We start from the raw sequence: 20016 nt of genomic DNA, 5'->3' as shown, positions 1-20016 counted from the left end.
AAAAATATTTTTGTTATAATTTAATAAAAAAAATTTTCTGGAAGTTAAGGTTTAGTTTCCTAATTTTTTTTAAAAAAAGTTTAATATCCTAAATATTTTTCTGTTTCGAGATCCTCTCGCCTCTCGAGTTTTTTACAAAAATATTATAAAAAAATAAAAATTTACTAAAATATTACAATTTTTTTTATTTACCAAAATATTACAACTTTTTTATTTACCAAAATATATAAACTTTTTTTTATTTACTAAAATATATTAAAAAAAACCAAAAAACAAAAAAAAACCTGACACCAGCCAATTAAATTGGCGGCACCAAAGGTGCCAAATAAATTGGTGGCACCATTGGTGCCAAAGTCATTGGCGGCACCATGGTGCCAAAGTCATTGGCGGCACCATGGTGCCAAAGGAAAAAAATGTGTAATTGTTTGCTAAGTCCTCCTTATTTATTATTTTCTTTTTATTCCCCTTCAACTCATTTTTTTATTTATGAACTCTATTTTAATTTAATAAACTATTCTCATTTAATAACTCTATTTTAATTTAATAAACTATTAAATAATACTTAATTTTTTTAAATTAAAATAGAGTTATTAAATGAGAGAATTCTAATTAAGTGACCATCTACAGTTTCAAGGACCTGACATGCAAATTTACCATTTTGAATTTTGAAAGTGAATTGCTGCTTGCGCACTAAAATTGAAATGTGGCTAATTGCCTTCTAAGCCCTCCTTATTTATTATTTTCTTTTTATTCCCTTTCAACTCATTTTTTTATTTAATAACTCTATTTTAATTTAATAAACTATTAAGTAATAGTTAATTAAAATAGTTGTAAAAGTTGTAATATTTTGGTATTACTTAAATTAAATTAAAATAGAGTTATTAAATAAAAAATTGAGTTGAAGGAGAATAAAAAGAAAATAATAAATAAGGAGGGCTTAGAAGGCAATTAGTCACATTTCAATTTTAGTGTGCAAGCAGCAGCAATTCACTTTTAAAATTCAAAATGGTAAATTTGCATGTCAGGTCCTTGAAACTGCAGATGGTCACTTAATTAGAATTCTCTCATTTAATAACTCTATTTTAATTTTAAAAAATTAAGTATTACTTAATAGTTTATTAAATTAAAATGGAGTTATTAAATGAGAATAGTTTATTAAATTAAAATAGAGTTATTAAATAAAAAATAAGTTGAAGGGAATAAAAAATAATAAATAAGGAGGACTTAGCAAGCAATTACACATTTTTTTTCTTTTGGCACCAAGGTGCCGCCAATGACTTTGGCACCAATGGTGCCACCAATTTATTTGGCACCTTTGGTGCCGCCAATTTAATTGGCTGGTGTCAGGTTTTTTTTTTTATTTTTTGGTTTTTTTATATATTTTGATAAATAAAAAAATTATATATTTTGATAAATAAAAAAATTTGTAATATTTTGGTAAATAAAAAAAAGTTGTAATATTTTGGTAAATTTTTATTTTTTTATAATATTTTTGTAAAAAACCCCTCGCCTCTCATTTCTAAATCATTTTTCTCTGCTAAATCCCCCCAAATTCAAGAACACCTATAATTCTAATTTCCAACGAGCTTTTGCTTGCTGTCACCGTTGACTACCGTGGCCTCACCTAGAAAGCGCTAAAATTTTGGCTCTTGCTTCATCTCAATCTCCTCTTTCAATTTTTCTAATTACTTTTCTCTAAAAATCACCGCAAAAACACAAATCTACAAAAAGAAGTCAACAAAATCCCCTTTGTTTTTGTTGTTGGAATCGCTCCGATTGCTTTGGTTATTGATGTGTTCTTTCTTCCTCCTCACCTCTCTCTCATATGCAATTTTTCAAGCATCCAAACCCCTTCAACATGCATAACCATAAAACCTCTCTCTCTTCTTCTGATTCATACTAATGATTTGCAGAATTTATATATATTTTTTATAGGTTTATTGTTTTGATTGAATTTGGTGACTGTTGGTAGCATGGGTATTCTAGGGATTTCTGTTGGGGGGTTATTCGTTATGGCATGAAATAGAAATTCTGAGAGGGGAGCCCAAAATGGCCATTCAGGCCTTATTCCCAGGCTGCCTGTAATAGGTTATTCCATGGAATAGCAAACATTTGAATTACTGTACTCCTTGGAATTAAGGCTGAACCAATTGGCTATTCATGCCAACCAAATACAACGTAATTATTATTTTTCCTTTAATTAAATTGATGCTACTAAATTAAAAATAAAATAATATTTTAAAATTTGTGGCCAACATTTATTTTTTTAATGAATTTATAAAATACAGATGATTAATTATTGAGTTCATTCCGATAAATACATTGAAAAGTTAAAAAAAAAATTGTTTATTATTATCATTATTTTTTGGTTAAGTATATTATGGTTAACGTTAGTTTCGGAATTCAATAAATTTTTTAGTTTGATTTTTAAATTTAATATTTTTTAGGTATAATGTAATATCATATTTTTAATATTTTTTTAGAATTTATATAATAATTTTAAATTTTTAGGTGATATTGTGATACAATTTTAATAAAATCCATGTTTAAAAGAAAAATGTTGTCAAGTTCTAAAATTAATAGAGATAAAAAAAAGTTAAGGAAAAATACTAAATTTAGAGACATTATGCAGTAAAAGAAATGGCTCTATTTGTAACTATTTGGGTTGGATTTTATACAAATAATTGATTGAATAAAAAATCAAAAGTTGAACTCTTTTGGGTTATCATAAGTGTAAGTGTTTATTAGGTTAATGATTGAGTTTAATAGTTGATGGGTGCAGGAGTTAGCTAATGGTGATTGTGGGCCTCAACCATGTTGAATGGTGATTTGAGTCAAAGTTGAAATCCCAATTCATGCTTTCTTTAAAATTAAAGACTCAAATCAGAAATCAAAGTTGTATAGCCTTTTCAAACAAAACAAATTTGCTTTCCAAGCATTTCACTCCTTTAGGGTTTAGGGTTTGAATTATATATGTAATGTTACGTATGAACTTTGATTTTGTGTGATTTTATACATGTAATTTTAATTTAATTCAATTTTCACAAATCACTAATAACATTATTGAATTGATACCATTTTACATTGATATATTGCATCGACAAACAATTATATTAATCTAATTTAAAAAGTAAATACATATTCATTAAACATGACTCCCCTTAACAGCTTCATATCTAGCCAGACATTTCATGCCCTTATAGTGAACGTGGTCGAGCTTCTCATGCCACAATTTTAGCTCAATGATTCCAACTTTATTGCATCGAGATGGTTAAATTATCATATAACAGTTGTCAAAGGTTCTTGCTCCTTCCACGATACTGTCTCCCTACATTAAAATGACACAAAACTTATCCTTTGTGAAATTGACAAGTATAACCTGATCACATAACTTACTACTATTGATTAGATTAGCCTTCCATCCATCAACAACAAATACATTATTCAACTTAGGTTAACTGGGAGCATTTAGAATTCTTTTGTCAAGAATTTTGACTTTCTTACCATCTCCAAATATCACACAACCAGCATTGTTTTCTTCAAAATTTGATAAGCAATTTGCATTACTAATCATGTCGCGAGAACATCCACTATCTAAGTATGAGACATCATCAATTGTAGCCTTTAGGGGGCTTTTTTTTTCAAAAATAATCCAAATAAATTAATTATTTATGAAAATGACCCACTTGTAAAATCATGTATGAAATAACCCGTTTTGAACAGTGAACCACAGTGTTGTTTCCATTGGCGGCACCACCTTTCATAATGGGCCAATTATTGGCTAATTTAAAAATAAAATTGGGCTTCGTCGTTGCCATTGGCGACACCGAACTAAAGTGTAATTATATAAAATGTTCGACTTGATGAAGCAATTACATTTGTTAGATTGGATGAAAAAAGGGATAGCGCCATGACCACCAGCAACACCCAATTAAATGCTTTTAAACTTTTAGTCTATTTACATATTAGGTCTATCCATTTTGAAATTAAATTTAAATAACCCTTAAAAATATAAGAATAACAAAAATAAACTCTTTTCATTTTTTTATTTTTTAGTAAAATTCTTCATAAAACTAGAAATTGAATATTCATCACTAAAAAACTTTTTAATATTGACAAACAAAATGTAAAAGAAAAACCATCCCATAAATTTTTCATGTTGTAACTCTCGGTTCCAAACATTAAATGACATGATCCTATAAGGTTAATAAATCACCATATCCATTATAAAAAATAGCAAAGAGTGACAAGAACAATCTTTGCCAAACTTATTTTTTGTGACAAAAATAAAACGCCACATTTTTATGTATGATAAATATGACGAATCAAATTGTCTCGAATAAAGGCTATTAATTAATAATACAGACATAGAGATAATAAGTTCTTCAAAATAAAACTATATATAATTCATTTTACATTGGTGAAGATTAATAATCGTCATCATTTTGGTTGAGACGTCACAAAAACATTACCTAAGGGTAAATTTTGGCGCCAAACAATTAGTGACATAAACTTATGAAATTTTTCTAATTGTCATATAAGAAACATCATCAACTATTAAATGTGATGATTATTTGTTTTCATGACGTTTATAGTATTTTTTTTGTGATGTTATTTTGAACATCACATAGGAAATTCGTCGCAATTTGATAGTTTTGTTGTAGTGGGTGTTTGCATGGGCTTCTTAAATATGTCCATAGCCATGACATTCATGGCATTGAATTCCCTTCTTTTTATCTCTAGCAGCTTCCTCATTGATGACAACTCCTTTGGGTTTTCCTTGTTGAGGATTCTAAGGTGATTTGTTCTTGCATCACTTCTATAGCAGTGCCATGCTTAGTGAGCATTGTTTCAATAAATTGTAATGCAATGCTCTTTTCTCCTTTTCTTATATTTCTCTTTGCTTCATCTAGGTTGATCTCAAAGGTTTGAAGGGATCTAATCAACTCATCAATGCCCATTGTATCAATGTCCTTGGTTTCTTCAATGGTAGTTGCTTTGATACTAAACCTTTCAAGAAATGATCGAAGGCACCTTCTGACCAGTTTAAAGTTTATGTATTCATCTCCAAGGGCAAAAGCCTGGTCGGATAAGTCAGAGAGTTTGGCATAGAATTCCCCAACTGTTTCATTCTTCTACAGTCTTAGCTTCTCAAATTTAGTAGTGAGCATCTACAGTTTTGATCGTTTTACTATGCTTGTACCTTCATGAGCAGTTTGAAGGACACCCCAGGCTTTCTCTGCAATCTTGCATTTAGAGATTCGTTTGAACTCTTATCCATCTACATCGCAAAAGATTGCATTGAAAGCTTTCAAGTTAGCACTTTCAAGCCTCTTTTCTTCTGTAGTCCATTGCACTTCAGGTTTTGGGATCTTGACACCTGATTCTTTAGTAAAAGGTTGTTCCCAACCATTTAAAATAGATCTCCAGGCTCTTTCATTTGTGACTTTGATAAAAGAAGTCATCCTAAATTGTCTTTACCATTTATCTGGATTGTTGGAAATCATCCAATTATTTCCAAAATTTCTTCCTTTTTTTCTTCTATTAAGGCTGTATGAGAAGTGTAATGAAACATGAACAACACTAGCAATTCAAACTTTAATAATAATCTAAGCCAATATGCTAGTGATCAGCTGGGCTGACTCGGACCCATTCTTCCAGTTGAGGGAGTTGTGACACGTCAACAGCCCACGGATTTTGATTTGAGCGACACCTAGGCCTGATCCAGCCCACACCTTGGGACTTAGTCAGGATGAGGTAGGCTAGTTCATGATCTGGTTGCGAACCAACTAGATATCCCACATCAGTTAAGAACAAAGCATTGAAAGAGTTTATATAGAAACAGCAGCCAGCTTAGGCTGTCCCCTCGGGGACATCCGATAAAATTGGAACGATACAGAGAAGATTAGCATGGCCCCTGCGCAAGGATGACACGCACAAATCGAGAAATGGTCCAAATTTTTTTTTATTTTTGAAGTTGAGCTCCATGGGTGGGATTAGAATTGAGAGTTAGAATCTGGGTTTGGTCTCCATATTCGATTTGAGCCTGAGTTTGGTGAATTAGCTTCTGGGTTTTTAGAGTATATTTAAATGTTGATATTTGTGTTTGGGAGCGCCATTGTTTTTGCACTCACTGCTCATAACCCTGTGGTTTGTGTTGGCAGAATTGAAGTACCAAGATGAACTGGAATTGGGAACCATTGAGGAATGAATTTGGATGGGAAGTTCAAAACTGATACGATGCAGCTGACAACCAAAAGGAAAAGAAAAGAGAGTTGAAGCAACATGGTAGTGCAGCAGTATCAACTGTTAAATTTTATTGTCATTCTAAGATAATTAAACAATTGATCAAAGGAGAAGCACTTGGATGGATTTCAGTTTCACAGAATTTCAAACTTCCACGTCTAGCTTTCTTTACATATTTTATCCAACGTTATATATCAGGTTGGGGTCAAGCTAGGGCTAAACCAAGTCAAGTTAAGCCCATGGGTCTGACCGGCAAATGCTGAATTGATAGATAAAGGGTCGTCTGATTTTCAAAATTCCACTTCGCAAAACGGCCCACAATTACAGGCTTAAGCACAAATGGGAGCTTCGAGGCCTTTGAGAAAAAAGTAAAAAACCCAGAGCAGGGTTTTACATCAAAGAGAGTTTTAGAAATTTGGCATCGATGAGTGGAGGTGGAGCACCCGATTTTTTCTACAGGGAAGCTCAACGTCTCGGCTATGTTGCTCGTTCAGCTTTCAAGGTTTCGGTTTTCATTACTTTTTCTTTTCATCGTTTCATTTCTTTTTAATAAATTCTTGCTTGGTTTTCAGTTGCTTCAAATACAGAATCAATATAAGTTAATAAAGCCAGGTTTTTCAGTTCTTGACCTTGGTTGTGCCCCTGGTGCTTGGCTTCAGGTTTTTCCCTTTTGCTTCAAAAAGTTGCTTCTCTTCTTTTTCTGAGTCCCTGTTGATCTGTATATGGATTTTTCATATTGTTATAGGTTGCTTGTCAGAGTTTGGGTCCATTGAAGAATGGTGGGGCTGTTGTGGGAATTGATGTTAAGGTAATATTCACTGCTTGAAAGCCTCTACAATTTCTTATGTTTTGTTTTGGTAAGACAAGTGAAAGATTTTCTTAGTATGATTGTAATTTATGGCAATAAAATTTGGGATTTTCAGAACAGAAGGTGAAGGTTCCTTCTCTTCACTGTGATGCAAGGGTTCAAACTATTTCCGCTGATGTCATGAAACTATCCAAGCCACAAGTTATGGAACTCTCGCCTAAGGTAGCAAGTAGTTCAAGTTTTATGTCCATAATCTTAGAATTTTGTAATGTTTTTTTTAAGGAGTTTTTTCTCGGTTTTGTTTGAATTTGAATGCTTAGCCCATTGCCAATTCAAGTGATTAAATGATGTTTGCCAACTGTTGTCATTGCTGACTGGGATTCGAATCTCTCGAGTCATTGCGCAGATTTAGTAATTTTTCTGTACAAATTTCCTGTTCACTCTTTTCATCCTAAATTGTCTTTGTTGCATGAAAATCTAGATTTGATGTCAATTCAAACTTTGCATCTTTTCTGGCTTTGATGATTTGAATGAAGCAAAGAACAGATTTGGTCACTTTAGACCAGTTAGAAAAAAAATTATTCAACGAAAAAGATACAATCTGGTAATAAATAGATTCTATGGATGCTTTAGGGGGTAGTTTTTTGTATCAAACTTTGCTTACCTGTTAGAAGGGTCGGCCTTTTGTTTCTAAAAGGCCCGACTCTTCATTTTTCTTGAAGAATCAATGTCTGGAACCTTTGTCCATGCTCATCCAGATATGACCTTTCAGTGACATGGGAAAATTGAATACCACACTCTTCATCTTTCTTGAAGAATAAATGTCTGGAAACTTTTGTCCATGCTCATCCAGATATGATCTTTCAGTGACATGGAAAAATTGAAGACCACTTGTGTTGGATAGGTGCTTATATCATACACTTACACCCAAATCCAAATAACATAGCTCTTCAATTATGTTACACAAAGTTAAACTTAGTCTTCTATTTGCCTATAGGGTAAAAAAATTTCTTTATAACTTCTTACAGATGTATGTGTCTTGTTTTGCAGGAAAAAGGGTTCTCAGTTATACTTTCAGATATGTGTCCTTCGGTTTCAGGAATTTCAACTCGGGATGCAGCTTTGTCCTTCGAGTTAGGTATGCGAGCACTCGATTTAGCTGTCGGTAGAGCCATGAACGTGTCAAATGATAATTTCCAAAATGAAGGAGAGTCATGCCCTTGTAGTCCATATGATAAGGGTGTATTGCTGTCCAGAGGGCATCTCGTCATTAAGCTTCTGGAGAGCGAGGATACAAAAGGTGAGATTTCACCCATGTTGCTCTGACTTTATTTTTCTTGGAACTAATCGTGTTCATCATCTGTAGATGGCATTTCTCACACTTTTGTTTATGGTGTTTGCAGAATTGAGCCAGATTTGCAAACCACTCTTCAAAAAATCAACATGGTTAAGGCCCAAGGCTACAAGATCCTCATCCAGAGAGATTTATTTAATTTGTCAAGATTTAAAGTCACAGTAAGGTTCAGAATCTTTAGGTTGTCGGCAACTATTTGTTACCCCAATGACCTCCCGGATATGAATGTCGAATATGGGTATGTTTAATTTTTTTTAATGTATTTGGAGTATCATATCTCTATACTCATATCCAAAAAACATATCGAACCCAGAATATGAAATGCTCTTGAGAACATCTTTCTTAGTAGTACTTATAAGAAAATCAATACAAAAGATATATATACACACACACTAGAATCATGCATATCCATTGGATGTGGATAGAAAAGCATGAAAAACATTTGTTTTTATATAGTTTTGTTTTCCAACTAGGTTTTACTTGGTTTCATGAAAAAAAAAGAAAGTTTTATCTCACTTGGTGATGTCAAACTTATTTTAAAAATGTTGAGGAGGGAAAAATACTTACATTAATGTAAATGTACTTTCATGTGATATTTATATTTTATATTTAGAAATGGAGAACAAATGCATGTTTCCTTCTGGGGATGGAGTTTGAATCTCTTCTAGGATTGGTCAAAAAAAAATGTAAAACATTAAATATACACATTTGATTGATTGGAATAATTTATGATCCAAGAATAAGGTAGGTATAAAATGTTAAGAAGAAGCATGTTTTATGGAAGGTTAATTGGGGATAAGGTATTAACTGCCACATGATGTTAGATTCCTCCTCTTAATTGACCTATATTATTTTTTTATGATACCAAAATCCTCTAGGATTTTTGTGTAATAATTTTGTTTTCAAGTGTTTCAGCCCTAGTCTTTTGTTATTAGCTTTAAAAAAAAGGGGTATTTAAGTGAATGTATATTTGAAAATATAATTATCTACAATTTTTTTTAATTTTTGATATGTGATCTTAAGTTTATCAAAGTGGATAATAAATTATATATTTTTGTGGATAGTGACATTTGATATCAAAGAAAGCTTTAAATATTATTAATATGCGAAAAAACTTACAACGATAGTTGCAAGAAATTTACGTTTAAGTAGTTGGATTTTTTCTAATTTTATAGGGTTTTGCTCAAAGAGATAATTCACTATCTTAAAATCTTGTATAAGTGATTATTAATTTTAACACTCACTAGATTAGCAACTTCTATTTCACGTCTATGATCTAAATCACTTTCTTTAAGTTTTTTTCGTGTAAACTTAGATTGAAAACCAAATAATTGAGTTGTTTTCACACTCAATGCACTTGCAAATACAAGTTCCTCAGTGTAAAAATCTATAAAAATCTCTAGTATTTAAATTAATCTCAATTTGTTAACATACTAGATTAATTACAATAAATCTTTTCATCAAACTAGCGGAATAATAAGCTCGGTAAATATCTTCAATAAAACTAGAATACGTCTTCAATCTTAAGAATAAGTTTTACAAGTTTACCCGATCCAATTCAATCTCGAAGTTAATTTGCTTGATCAATCTAAACTAATCTCAAAAAATAGAGTCTTATACATGTCCAAACCATGAGCAAAGATCATAATCCCATATATACTAAATCATGAGGTTGAATCAAGAATAAAAACAATGTGTTGGAACGAAATGGGAAATATATATATATTTTGCATCAAATATGTACTAGATTTTGATTATAGAGTTTCTAACATCTTCTGCAAACAAAATGGTAAAACTCAATTTATAGATTGGTCCAAATCTCATGATAGAGATGAGGGAATATAAGCAGGCTTGATAAACAAAGTTGAGTCAAAATTTGTCATCTCCAAAACACCCATTAACAGTAGCATGTCAAATCAATCAATAAAGACAAACTGAAATGAAGTCTCATCATCATCACCATCATTATCATTATTAGTTATCATCCCTTTCCTCCAATTTCCATGCATGCTTTGTAGCAGTAAACGTTTGACTCTCCTTTTTCACACTCCCTTATTTTTCTATTGAAGAATTGTCTTTTATTACAAAATTTCTCAGACACTGTTGGCTTTTATCACATGGAAGCATGTGATCATCTTCTTTTATTACAGGAAAACAATTTGTTTATCATATATCAGATTCTGCTTCTGCTATCCACCTATTTTACTTCCAATTCTTTGTCCTTTACTTGGGGGCTTCTAATGCTTTAGTTTGATTTTAGAAGCAATTTTCGGTGAATGTTTTTAATTGTATTTTTGAGGTGTGTTTGGATACTACAGATAAAGTTTAATTATTTTATAATTATAAAAAAAATTGGAATTTTTTAGACGTGCTTGGCCGATATATCATGTTTGGTAGTATAGTTTATAATTACAATTTTTAATTACTATACATTCATGTTGGGTAACATGTTAGTCCTAGAGTGTAGTCGATAATATGATTACTAATAAAATAAATCAATATCATATAAAATTTTATCTAATTACTTTAGCATTTCATATTTGTTAGATTATTCCTTTTTTAACTTTCAACATATACTTCTTATTATTATTTGTTAGTCCTTGATCGAGTTCTTTATCATCTAAATCTGAATTTGAAGATATATCATTAAAATTACCTATATCACATTCTTCCATATACTCTTATGGATCATCTTAATTCCACATACGAATGAAGTTATAAAGTATTACATACTAATACAACCTAACATTGTTTTCTTATGCTATACTAGGGTGATGTTAATTTGAGAAATCTTTTTTTAAAATAACAAATGTCCTCTCAACTATATTTTCAAACTTGTTGATGTCTCAAATTAAAGAGTACATGAGTTGTCTCGGGTGTTTATGTCCGTCTCCGTTCTCTTAAATGGTATCATACGTCATGATATGATGCAAGAAAATTTTTTATATTTGTGTGACTAGCATCTTCCATATAATATTTGGTTCACTGTGCGAATAATATATAGATTTGACTATAAAAATTTATATAAATTTTAATTTGGAAAAGAAGTTTATACTAGCTTATAATCCTTTTTATAATACGTAAAGTAAGTAAAAAATACAAAACCTATAATATAAACATTTATAAAAAAGGTTTTTTAAAATGTCAAATAACTTCCATAACACTTCTTATAAATAATATTTTTTCCATAACATTTTATGACAAAAAAATTATAACATTTGTTTATAAACGAGTATTATTTTTTATAATATATAGTAAACGCACGTAAATAAATTATATCCATACTTTTTTGTCATAATTTTTTATAAATAAATATATTATAACATTTCTTACAACACGTAAATTATTTTTATAATATATTTTTTTAGTATTTATAATAAAACATAGAAATTTGTTGTCATAATCATTCTAAATACTTATGCATGCTCGTGTTTCTATTATAATTTTTATAATTTAAACTCGTATAAAAAATAATTTTTTAAAGGTAAGTCCAGGTTAGTATTTGAAAAGCCATGGAGCAATTGGATTTGAGAATAACTACCAACGTAATCACTCCAATTTTCACCTTCCCTCTTAAGAGTTGGAAAATGTAATTGGGGTGCTTCAATTACACTTAATTAGACCTGCTCATGGGCCGGGCCACCCGACCCGACCCAAAGGCCCACCCCAAAAGTGAGAGAGTTAAGGTAAAAATATAGACCCGAAAAAATAGGCTTGGGAAAAAATAATGGCCATTTAGAAAATGGGTCGGGCCTCAGGTAACGCTTTTTCGACCTAGCCCGGCCCGAATATGTAAAAAAATTGCAGTTTTTTTGCTATTTTTTTGTTGTTTTTTCACTATTTTGCTAGCATTTCACTATTATGTTACTACCATTTTGTTGTTATTGTATAACTCGTGTTTTATTGTTAATTTTGTTACTATTTTAGAGGCATTTGTTTTTAAAAATTTATTTTCAATTTGTTGAGAAACATTTATTTTAATGTTTTTAGTATTTTTGATGTATTATATTTTTAAAAAATTATATAAAAATTAAAATGGGTCGGGTTAGGCCCGGGCCTAAAATTTTGGTTGGACCCGGCTCGACCTATGAGCACCTCTACACTCAATCCAATGGAATCCACCAATTACAATAGTTACCCAAACGGGTTAAAATATACTCGATTATTTTTTCATCCATTAATATATAATACAATGATCATCGTCATTCAAATGTGTAGAACCTATTTAAAAAATATGAAAAATTAAGTTAGGAAAATATGAATGAAAAAATAATAGAGTGGAGCTGTTATTCGTAACTAATTTAGCACTTTAGAAGTTGTGTTATAAAAAGATTCTATAGGAGGAAGACATAAATTGTTGGTTAGTAATAAGATGAATTTTGTGCACCCTATTCATACAACATTGGGCATGCTCTAAGGGATCTGTTTTTCTTCACTTAAATCTCAATTATATGTTTCATTTTACTAAAACCAACCTTATGATTGGGTTCAAGATGATAAAGTGAGTGTTGGATTTTGTGTCTCATTTATAATGACATGTCTTAATACTTTATTACTAACGTATGAATCATTACTTGAGTTTTGTACCATATCACACATTAAAAATCATATATGGGACACAAACGTTGGACCCAAGTTAATATATATATGCAATTTCTCCCAAGGAAGATTAAGTGAACAATGAACAATTTGTCCAAATGCATTTGATTACGAGGGATAAAGTGAGCCATACGATTTGCTAGTACATTCATTTGCCACAATTTCAAACTTTACACTCTCCAAATATGTTAATTTTAGGCTAAAGTTAGGCCATGCATATGGGTTGATGTTCATCTATTTCCAGCATTTCTTTTTTTCTATTAATCTATTTCAAATTATCTTTAAAGTAACAACTTAAAATTCGCTTCTCATTAGAATAATCATAACTAATATTTTTCAAAAGAAAAAGTGGTGAAAGACAAGCTCCGTCAACACAAACAAAGCTTTAAAATCAGCAAGAATACAACAATTACAGCATGTTAGCAATCTGTTTTGTCACAACTCAAGCACGATATATCTCGGGAGGGTGGAAGCACCTATCATGATAAGAGATCCAACCCTAGAGGGTCCACAGCAGCAAGCAAAACCGATAAGAAAACTAAGCATTCACCAAACTGAATAGGACAACGGCAAATCCATCCCTAAAAACACTTATATAATCTAGACAAAACACTTGTAAAGGACAAGACAAAGTTACTTGCACCATTTTCATATGTAGGGAGAAGGAAATACTTATTAAACAAAGGAAAACAACACGAGTCCAAACCGACTCATAAAATTATTTATTATCTTGAAATAAATCAATGAGCCAGCAAAGAGTCACCATTTGAGTATTTACAACCAATTCACTTTTCGAAGAGTAATTATTAGTGACCGGTGGCAATTCAATAATGACAAGCATTGATGTTTATTCATCACGGCCCATGAAGATGGAAAGATGCCCACAAAACAAATATACAAATTGAAGAGAGGGAAGGCATGTGAGTGAAAAATGGGAAAGAGCATGTGATTGAAGATGATGGAGGGCGAGCGAGGTCGACCAACCATTGAAGAGCCGTCCTATTATTCAATTTGATGATGCTTGGTTCTCTCTTTAGAATGATGATTAAAAAAAAAAGTTAGCACTCATCTCAAAAACATGAAATTAAAGAAAATTAAGTCAAACAAGGAGTATAAATCATAAAATTACAAGGAAATGTGTAAGAATGAAATTATTTGAGATATTTGTTGTGGCTGAATTTAATTAATTTCTAGTACACACTCATTCAGAAAGAAATAAGAAATAAAAGATGTTTGTTTACTCAAATATATATATATATATGAATAAAGCAATGGTGAGTGTTCCCCAAATCTTTGACTGAAATTCGCACAACTTTATTATTTTGGTTTTTAATTGCATAAGGTTCGGGAATTCTTCAAAGAGGTTGGTATCAGCATATAATTACTAAGATTCCAACGGTGGAGAAAAAAAAATTTTAAGAAAATCCAGGATTGTTAGCACCCTATTCGGTGGTTTGATGGGTTTTGTGGTCATCACATTTCACATGGATGCATGTGAACCTTTAGACATATAATAAAACATTCAATATATTTGTTGGGTTGAAATTCAGCATATAATCTTCCCCTTCCAGGTTTTAACATACCAACACCACAAATATTTTCTAATTATTCACTACCTTTCATCTCCATCCAATTTCTCGATTAACATGAATATTATTGTTAACATAGGATGACGTGGGTTAAATTCGCTGAAGCACATTATCTTCCTATTTATAAATAATTTTAGATATTGTATAAAGAAAATATGATCAAACCTTATAATGGGATTATTCAAAAAAAGTATGAAGATATTTAATTTTTACATATTTAAAATATTATATTTAATTGAATATATATTCAAGGGCGAAGCCAAAAAGAATTTTTAGGGGGACCGAAATTAAATTGTATATTTTTACGATAATAAAAATGTAATTTCACCATTTTAATATATATTTATAATTTTTAAAGAACTAAATCAAATTTTTATTATTTTAAGAAAGCCAAAATACAATTTCACCTTTACTAATTTAAATTTTTATTTTAAGAGAGCCGGGGCCTGTCAACACCTTAGCTACCCCTGTATATATTTTGACGAACTTTTACGTGACAATCTTTTCTATAATATTACAAAACTGATTTTCTATGTTACATTTGGTATTTTTTTTAATTCTTTTTTATCTATTACAACAACAATTATAAATATGAAATCTAATTAATTTTCTATAACAATTTATTGTCTCAAATTTTAATAAAATTAATATTATTTTAAAGTGAAATGAAAGTATTAAATTTTAGTTAAAATATTGTTGCAATAAAGTATTTAAATTTTATATAAAAACAATATTTATAATATTTTATTAAATGAAAATAAGCTTTAATAAAGTTGTTTTAGCTAAAATTACATTGTTGCTATTACAACAATGAGGACAAGAGTTTAAATGCAATTGATCGTATTTTTTCTCTGATTTAAAGGTATGAGGGTATAAGTAGAAGTAGGGGCGAATTTAGGGGGCTGGTAGGAGTTTGGCCCTTTAAAATTTTTAAAATTTTAGCTCCCTTAAAAATGAGAAAATTTTGATTTAATCTTTAAAATTTATATTTTTACTATCGTAAAAATTACAATTTAACTTCAGCCCCCTAAGAAAAAATTCTTTGCCTTTGGGTAGAAGTAGGTATTGTATAAAATAAATCTTTAATAAATGGAATTACATTTATAAATTTTACTAAAGATATGATAAAATTTCACTAATTAGTATTATAATTTTTTTAATTTTTTAATTTGAAATTTTGAAAAATTTCAAATGTGATTTAAATTTCAAATGTTATTATAGGTGTATAACAGTCACCACTCAATAACATCTGAAATTTTGTCAAAGGAGGTTATTATAGAATGGGTTGATTGTACGTATTGTTGCTATTACAACAATGAGGACAAGAGTTTAAATGCAATTGATCGTATTTTTTCTCTGATTTAAAGGTATGAGGGTATAAGTAGAAGTAGGGGCGAATTTAGGGGGCTGGTAGGAGTTTGGCCCTTTAAAATTTTTAAAATTTTAGCTCCCTTAAAAATGAGAAAATTTTGATTTAATCTTTAAAATTTATATTTTTACTATCGTAAAAATTACAATTTAACTTCAGCCCCCTAAGAAAAAATTCTTTGCCTTTGGGTAGAAGTAGGTATTGTATAAAATAAATCTTTAATAAATGGAATTACATTTATAAATTTTACTAAAGATATGATAAAATTTCACTAATTAGTATTATAATTTTTTTTAATTTTTTAATTTGAAATTTTGAAAAATTTCAAATGTGATTTAAATTTCAAATGTTATTATAGGTGTATAACAGTCACCACTCAATAACATCTGAAATTTTGTCAAACGAGGTTATTATAGAATGGGTTGATTGTACGTACTGTTGCTATTACAACAATGAGGACAAGAGTTTAAATGCAATTGATCGTATTTTTTCTCTGATTTAAAGGTATGAGGGTATAAGTAGAAGTAGGGGCGAATTTAGGGGGCTGGTAGGAGTTTGGCCCTTTAAAATTTTTAAAATTTTAGCTCCCTTAAAAATGAGAAAATTTTGATTTAATCTTTAAAATTTATATTTTTACTGTCGTAAAAATTACAATTTAACTTCAGCCCCCTAAGAAAAAATTCTTTGCCTTTGGGTAGAAGTAGGTATTGTATAAAATAAATCTTTAATAAATGGAATTACATTTATAAATTTTACTAAAGATATGATAAAATTTCACTAATTAGTATTATAATTTTTTTTAATTTTTTAATTTGAAATTTTAAAAAATTTCAAATGTGATTTAAATTTCAAATGTTATTATAGGTGTATAACAGTCACCACTCAATAGCATCTGAAATTTTGTCAAACGAGGTTATTATAGAATGGGTTGATTGTACGTATTATTTTAAGATTTTGGTATAATGGTAAATTTAGCCCTCAACATTTACATCTTTTATCAATTTGACACTTAATTCTTTTTTTAAACTAAATTTGGGTATTAACTTTTCAAAAAGAGTCAATTCATTTTTTTTAACGGAAATGATCATTAAAACATTAATTTTTTTAATGATGTTGGCTTGTCAACCCGCATGATAGTCCACATATACTTTATGCTGACATGACACTATTTACCTCATATGTCATGTTAATAAATAATTTATAAATTTTTTTAAATTTTTTATTAAAATTATGAAAAATCTATTAATTATTAAATTATAAAAACAATTCTTTTCCTAAAATGGACAATTTCAATGTCTTGAACATGTAAATTACCCAATCAAATTTATCATACTAAAATATCTTGTTTTTATGTTATTTTATTTTTAAAATTTTTTAAATATATATTATTTTCAATTTATATGTTCTAATTTAAAAATTAATCATATTTTAAACATTATTTTAATTTCATATTTTTAAATTTTTAAATTTTTAAATTTAACTTAAATTTTATTTCACCCCACTCTAGTTAATTAAATGGTGAACCTTACGGCCAAATTACCAAAAAAAGCCCCTTTTTTTAATAATTACAGAAATGGGCCGGTTTTTTAATTATTTACCGGAATGGGCCATTTTCCGCGAAATCGCGGCCACGTCAGCGCGATGTCGGGGTACATGACAGGAGATCGCGTCCACGTCAGCACGACCTGCCGACGTGGAAGGAAATCGTGTCCTTGAGGAAGCGATTTCCTTCCACGTCAGCAGGTCGCGCTGACGTGGACGCGATTTGCCGACGTAGCGCGGTACCGGGGACGCGATTTTGACGCTGATTTTACGTTTGTGTTTTCTGGTTTTTAGGGTTTAGGGTGCAAGCTTTTTAGGGGTTAGGGGTCCCGGGAAAAAAAATTTCGAGTTGACGTATCCGGTCAAATAGTGGGAAATCGCTTCTACTAGGATGCTATTTAAGAAGAAATTGTGAAATCGTGGCCTCGTGGATGCGATTTCGCTACAGTGGTCATGTAAGAAATAATTTTTTTTGACGTTTTCTGAGCAAATAGTATAAAATCGCTGATACAAGGATGCTATATTGGGCAGAAATTGTTAAATCGCGCCCTCGTGGACGCGATTTCGCTACAGTTGGTCATGTTGGAAATAATTTTTTTTGACGTTTCTGAGCAAATAGTGTCAAATCGCGCCCTCGTGGACGCGATTTTGCTACAGTAGCAAGTTTGGGCTGAGGCTATAAATTAGGCAAAAAATGTTCCATAGAATGCATAACTCACAGCAGGAACATTTTAGAGAGGCTAAGAAACTTAGAGTTTCAAAATGAGTGAACGTATTAGTGCTGTTATTTACTACGATGGTGAGGTTTGCCACACCGAGAATGGTGTTGTTTTTTTGTCGGAGAATACGGTGCGACTGTCATTTAGCCAAAACATAGAGTTGACAGAACTCCGTAAAAGAATTAGGCGTAAAATCTTCGGAACGACGCCAATGAAAGTTCTATCAATGACGTATCGATTTTGTTCTTCTGTTGATCCGGTGACATATGACTCGTTCGACGTAAAAGGTACTCGTAGCTTGGAGGCAATGGTGCAGACTCATCTTGCTAGCGGAGCAGCTTATATTGAGTTATATGTACAATTTACGTCGCCAACTGATGTACTTCCGTCCGGTGTTCGAGATGTATACACGACCCCTGGCCGACACTCGGTTAGCGTGTTACAAAATACGGAACAACCCATGTTCGGTAGCGGTGTCGAATGCACTTCCCTCCCAAGACACTTTATCGGGGGATGGGACATGTACGTCGGTGGCTCGACGTTTGACGCAGGAAATACGAGCTGGGGTTCTGCATCAAGTTCTACTAGATAGCAATCTACATCTAATTGGGGACGTTATCAAATGCCCAGAAGAAGGGGTGACGTACTACCTACGACATCAACCGGTGAGGGGACGTCGTACGCTACAGATGATTGTGGGTCAGAATGTGACTTCGATGTTGATCCACCTCGAGAGCCCGGGCTAGATGGTGCAGAGGTAGGATTATTTTCTGAACCGGAGCCTATTCCAATAGAAGGTGAAGATGGTGATAGGAGTGCAGATGATGAAGAAAATCCACGATTCAGAGCATACTCACCTCTAGCCCACATGCATAATGTCGATCTGTCAAATGATGATGCGTTAGAGTTTCCAGATCTACCACACCGGGTGCGCGATCGTACAAGTTTGGGGGTAGATCTCGGTGAACTTGAAGTTGGTAATCAATTTACCAATAAGGATAGTTTTATTGGTGCTTTGAAATAGCAGAGCATAAAAAACGGCGTTAATTACCACGTCGTTAAATCAAAATCTGAAAAGTTTGAGGCGAAGTGTGCGGTGCAAAATGGCACATGTTTATGGAAAGTCGTTGCCTCGTTAAGGAAGAGGACAGGGTTGTGGGAGATAAAAAAGTACAGAGGTCCACATACATATGCTGCAGGTACATTTGAGCATGTCTCTGAATAATATTTTTATTTTCCAATGTTGCATTATTTAATGTACTCCCTCCCTTTGTAGGTGTTTCAGAAGATCATCCAAAAATTGATTCAGCTATGTTGGCTAGCTTGATACTGCCCACGATAAAATCAGATCCTCGAACTTCAGTGCCGGTGATAATTGCCAATATCCGTAGCCAAATGGGGTACACGCCCTCTTACCGCAAGGCTTGGATAGCTAAGCAAAAGGCATTGGAGAAGATGCATAGTAGGTGGGACGCCTCATATAATGAAATATGGCAATGGAGTCAGGTGCTAGAGAGATACGTCCCAGGTGCCATCACAGACCTTCAAACGAAACATGCGTACTACAACGGCCGATTGCTACGTGGATGCCAAGTGTTCAAACGCCTATTTTGGACCTTTAAGCAATGTCGAGACGCATTTCCGTACTGCAAGCCGTTGGTACAAATTGACGGTACCTTCATGTTCGGTAGGTACACTCATCGGCTATTGGTTGCAGTGGCACAAGACGGCGGTGGGAGAATTCTTCCAATTGCATATGCAATAACACCGGGGGAGTCGTCTGATGACTG

The 20016-nt window shown here is 31.6% G+C and overlaps 1 protein-coding gene and 1 non-coding gene across 3 annotated transcripts; both read left to right on the top strand.

Moving 5' to 3' along the window:
* The first annotated feature begins 5851 nt into the window (after positions 1-5851).
* Positions 5852-8744, top strand: LOC107955133 (ribosomal RNA large subunit methyltransferase E). Of its 2 annotated transcripts, none has more exons than XM_041091975.1 (6): positions 5852-6288; positions 6445-6905; positions 6992-7054; positions 7175-7276; positions 8105-8354; positions 8458-8744. In XM_041091975.1, the coding sequence occupies exons 2-6, from the start codon at positions 6726-6728 to the stop codon at positions 8571-8573; spliced, it is 711 nt and encodes a 236-aa protein (XP_040947909.1). In that variant the 5' UTR covers positions 5852-6288; positions 6445-6725; the 3' UTR covers positions 8574-8744. The 2 variants fall into 2 exon arrangements, with proteins under 2 accessions (XP_040947909.1, XP_016746347.1); XM_016890858.2 differs by having other exon boundaries at positions 5852-6748; positions 6819-6905.
* LOC121216455 (U6 spliceosomal RNA) lies at positions 5861-5963 on the top strand. Its single transcript, XR_005912637.1, has one exon. It is a non-coding gene; the product is annotated as a U6 spliceosomal RNA (small nuclear RNA).
* Positions 8745-20016: the final 11272 nt, after the last annotated feature.

This window comes from Gossypium hirsutum, chromosome D04, assembly GCF_007990345.1.
Source record: "Gossypium hirsutum isolate 1008001.06 chromosome D04, Gossypium_hirsutum_v2.1, whole genome shotgun sequence".
NCBI classification, from domain to species: domain Eukaryota; kingdom Viridiplantae; phylum Streptophyta; class Magnoliopsida; order Malvales; family Malvaceae; genus Gossypium; species Gossypium hirsutum.
The sequence above is the reverse complement of the archived record's forward strand: the minus strand, read 5'-3'. Positions and strand labels throughout refer to the sequence as shown.

What these genes read in the sequence shown, in the direction of transcription:
- LOC107955133 (XM_041091975.1), top strand. Translation starts at nt 6,726, where the DNA reads ATGTTGCTCGTTCAGCTTTCAAGGTTTCGGTTTTCATTACTTTTTCTT. An exon ending in CCCCTGGTGCTTGGCTTCAG is followed by an intron (nt 6,906 to 6,991) that starts GTTTTTCCCTTT and finishes ATATTGTTATAG; the next exon opens with GTTGCTTGTCAGAGTTTGGG. An exon ending in TTGTGGGAATTGATGTTAAG is followed by an intron (nt 7,055 to 7,174) that starts GTAATATTCACT and finishes TTTTCAGAACAG; the next exon opens with AAGGTGAAGGTTCCTTCTCT.